Source organism: Myotis davidii, unplaced genomic scaffold (genome assembly GCF_000327345.1).
Source record: "Myotis davidii unplaced genomic scaffold, ASM32734v1 scaffold299, whole genome shotgun sequence".
NCBI lineage: Eukaryota > Metazoa > Chordata > Mammalia > Chiroptera > Vespertilionidae > Myotis > Myotis davidii.
The window spans coordinates 2,929,082-2,932,811 of record NW_006293088.1 but is presented as its reverse complement, the minus strand read 5'-3'; the positions used below and the strand labels follow the sequence as shown (position 1 = coordinate 2,932,811).

General features: G+C 51.3%; 1 protein-coding gene across 2 annotated transcripts in view; it reads left to right on the top strand.

Moving 5' to 3' along the window:
* FBLIM1 (filamin binding LIM protein 1) overlaps window positions 1–3,730 on the top strand; it is an 18,360-nt gene that overhangs the window by 3,952 nt on the left and 10,678 nt on the right. For both annotated transcript variants that reach the window (XM_015565862.1, XM_015565863.1), the window contains exon 2: window positions 2,121–2,305. In XM_015565862.1, the coding sequence (XP_015421348.1) occupies window positions 2,121–2,305 (185 nt within the window). The remainder of the gene's footprint in view (window positions 1–2,120; window positions 2,306–3,730) is intronic.

Genomic DNA, 3,730 nt, shown 5'->3' with positions numbered 1-3,730 from the left:
CCAGGGCCTGGGCCATGGAGGAACCTGCAACCACGGTGCATGCCCTTGACTGGAATCAAATCCGGGACCTTTTGGTCTGCAGGCCGACACTATCCACTGAACCAAACCAGCTAGGGTGAAATATTTTCTTTTTTTAATTTTAATTTTATTTTATTGATTTTTAGAGAAAGAGAGGGATTGAGGGCTTTTTTTTTTTTTAAAGAGAGACAGAGTGAGAGAGAGAGAGAGAGATGGATCAGTTGCGTTTGCACCCCGACTGGGGATTGAACAGTAACTTGGGTATGTGCCCTGACCGGGAATTGATCCCACCACTTTTTGGTGTATGAGATGATGCTCCAACCGACTGAGCCACACAGGTCAGGGCTGGGACACTGTAGGGCAGTGACAGGATTTTCATGGGCATGTCCGGCAGCCCCACACCACAGCTTCTCCTGGCCCCGTCCCCTCTTCAGGGGTGGCTGGATAGGGAGGGCCTGGGGCTGAGACAGGAGCTCTGTTTGGCCAGCCCCCTCCCCCGTCCCTGCCAGGAGCCCGGAAAGGCTGTGCGCATGGACTGAGGACCACACCCTCGATGTCACTCCTGTCCCGTGTGTCCGCGTGTTTGCTGTTGGATAGAGAGAGAGAGAGAGAGTGTGTGTGTGTGTGTGTGTGTGTGTGTTTAATGAGACTTTCAGACACACAGAAGGAGAGCAGCACAAGGAACCCTGTGTACTCCACATCCTGTTGCAACAATTGCTAAGACTTCGCCACTTTTGTCATATCGATCCCTTTCTTTCCTTTTCTGAAGTATTTTAAAGGAAACTCCAGTTATCAGGTCATTTCAGCCCCCGTTCTTCAGGATACATCTCTAAATTCGGGCTTTTTTTTTTTTAACGTAACCACGAGGCCAAGCGAAATCAGCGGGAATGCCTTATGATTATCTAGTACACAATCCATAACTAATTTGCCCTGAATTGTCATAAAAATGCCCTTTAGCTGTTGGATTATAGTGGAATGAATGCGTTACACAGGGTCTTGCCTTTCTCTTGAGCTGTATCATCTAGTGGGATTTTTAGCTTTTCCTCGTCTGCGAACTGAGGAGAATTAAAAGATGATTCATGCTTTGAATCAGGATCCAACAAGGTCTGTACAAAAGCTATCCAATAAAAACAACGTGTGCCCGGCCGGTGTGGCTCAGGGGATGAGCTTCGATCTGTGAATCTGGAGGTCACGGTTTGATTCCCGGTCAGGGCACCTCCCCCAGTTGTGGGGCGTGCAGGAGGCAGCTGATCAATAATTCTCATCATTGATGTTTCCATCTCTCCCTCTCCCTTCCTCTGTGAAATCAATAAAATATATCTATATCTATCTATCTATAGTGAACCACAAACGTAAGCATCGTATGTAATTTAAATTTTTCTAGGATCCACATTGAAAAAAAGTAAAAGAATTAAGTGATATTACTTTTCATAATACGTTATGCAGCCAGTATATAAAGACTGCCATTTCAGCGCGTGATCGTAAAGGTGATTATGAGGCAGTTTACATTCCTTTCTCTGTCCTGAGTGTCCCAGCGCATCTCGGTGTGGGCTGGAGGTAACGTCATAGGACAGGACAAGTGTAAACACTCTATGTGGCCCTTTTCCTCTAAAGTCTCTTAATTCTGAGGAAGACCTCTTCCCCCCCGCCCCCCGCCCCGCACTGACTGGGGGGTCAGGAGGGAAGCTGGAGTGTGGGTGCGAGTCTCGCTGTCCCAGGTGCTGCTGGCCCGGGAGCCAGACTTTGAGAACCACAGCCTTCGGGGTTGGTGTTGCGTGTATCCCCACAAGGGCCTTCTAGCAGGGATTCGGGGCGCACCAGCACCCAGGTTGGCGGGGAGGCTGCTTTGACAGCTACTGTTCTCTGAGCCTGTGCCACATGCCAAGCCCTTGCCTGCATCATCTCATCGTGTTCATAACAACCCTCGGCAGCTGATACCCATTTTCCTGCCGAGAAAGCTGAGACCCGGAGAGACCAAGGCTTCTGCCTGAGGACACATCGCATCAGGCCAGTGGCAGAGTCAGAGATGGACCCCAGGTCTGGGTGCCCCTGGGCCTGAGCCCTCGGCCACCGCACTGCATAACCCCTGCTTCCGCTTACAGGCCGTTCTCTTCCACCTCCTTCCCGGGATGGCGAGGACGCACTCCCGGACCTGGACCTCCTCCCACCTCCGCCGCCCCCACCAGCGTACCTGCCTCCTGAGGACGAGCTCCCAGCCCCAGTGGGGGCCGCGCTCATTTCTGACTTAGAGCAGCTACACCTGCCCCCACCGCCGCCACCATCACAGGTATGCGACCCCTGACCCTGGCGGAGCCCCATGGGCCAGGGGAGGGAGAGTCTGGGTTTCCTGGGCCTTTAGGGATTTTAAGCCTGGAGATTGTTTGGTCCATTCTCCTGTTAGAGGACAGCCCCTCTTTGAAGCTCTTTGAGGCTGTAAAAGTGATTGTGCCCCCCTTTTCCCCATCAGGCCCCTTCAGCTCTGAGGAAACGTTCCCCTGGGTCTAACCCACATCCCTTATGCGACATATGAAGCCCATTTTAAAAATGTGTGTGTGTGTGTGTGTGTGTGTGTGTGTGTATTTTTTTAATTTCAGAGAGGAAGGGAGAAAATGTGTTACACGGGGTCTGGCCTTTCTTTTGAGCTGTATCATCTAGTAGGATTTTTAGAGAGATAGAAACATCAATGATGAGTGATAGTCATTGATCGGCTGCCTCCTGCACACCCTTATGCATATATGCACACAAGGCCTTTGGTTGACTGCCTCCCTCCCACCCTCCCCGCCTTCCCTTGAGGGTCCGCACTCTATTCCATGTGAAACCCATTTTCAATCCTCTGCCTTTAACAGAGGCCACTGTAGAAACGGGAGGGGCTCCGGGCCAAGGAAAACACTGATTCCAGGAGCTTCCTTAGAAGGAGAAGGAAGTGGCTTTATGGGTCAGGGGAACCCCGACAAGGAGCTGGGGGCCCTGGGCTCCAGCCGCCCCTGTGACCTTTCTATCCCTCTCTCGCTCTCCCTTCCTCTCTGAAATTATTAAAAATAGAGTGATTACAATTTTAAAAAACAAAGAAAAGATATAAAAGAACTCAGGGCATGCCTGCCGGAGTTGAGAGCTGTGGCACTGGCCCTCAGGTCACCACGGAAACGGTGGCTGTCCCGTCAGCAGGGCCATCATGACGCTCCTTGGTCTGCCAGTCCACTCATCTGCCAGGAGACCGACACTTCAGTGGCTTGTGCGGTTTGGGGTGGGGTTGTTTTTTTTAATGTTTTATTGATTTCAGAAAGGAAGGGAGAGGGAGAGAGAAACATCCAGGATGAGAGAGAATGATGGATCAGCTGCCTCCTGCACGCCCCCCACTGGGGATGGAGCCCGCAACCCCGGGCCTGTGCCCTGACCGGAATCGAACTGGTGACCTCCTGGTTCCTGGGTGGATGCTCACCGCTCAGTCATACCTGGCTGGGCTGAAGCCCATTTTTATTTTTTTTATAATTCTTTATTGTTGAAAGTATTACATATGTCCCCTCTTTTCCTCCATTGATCCTCTCCAGCCCCCTCCCACCTGCCCCAGGCCTTCAGCACCCTATTGTCTGTATCCACAGGTTATGCATACATGCATACAAGGTCTTTGGTTAGTTACCTCTCACCTACCCACCTACCTTCCCCTGCCTTCCCTCTGAGATTCCACACTCTTTTCAATGCTTCCATGTCTCTG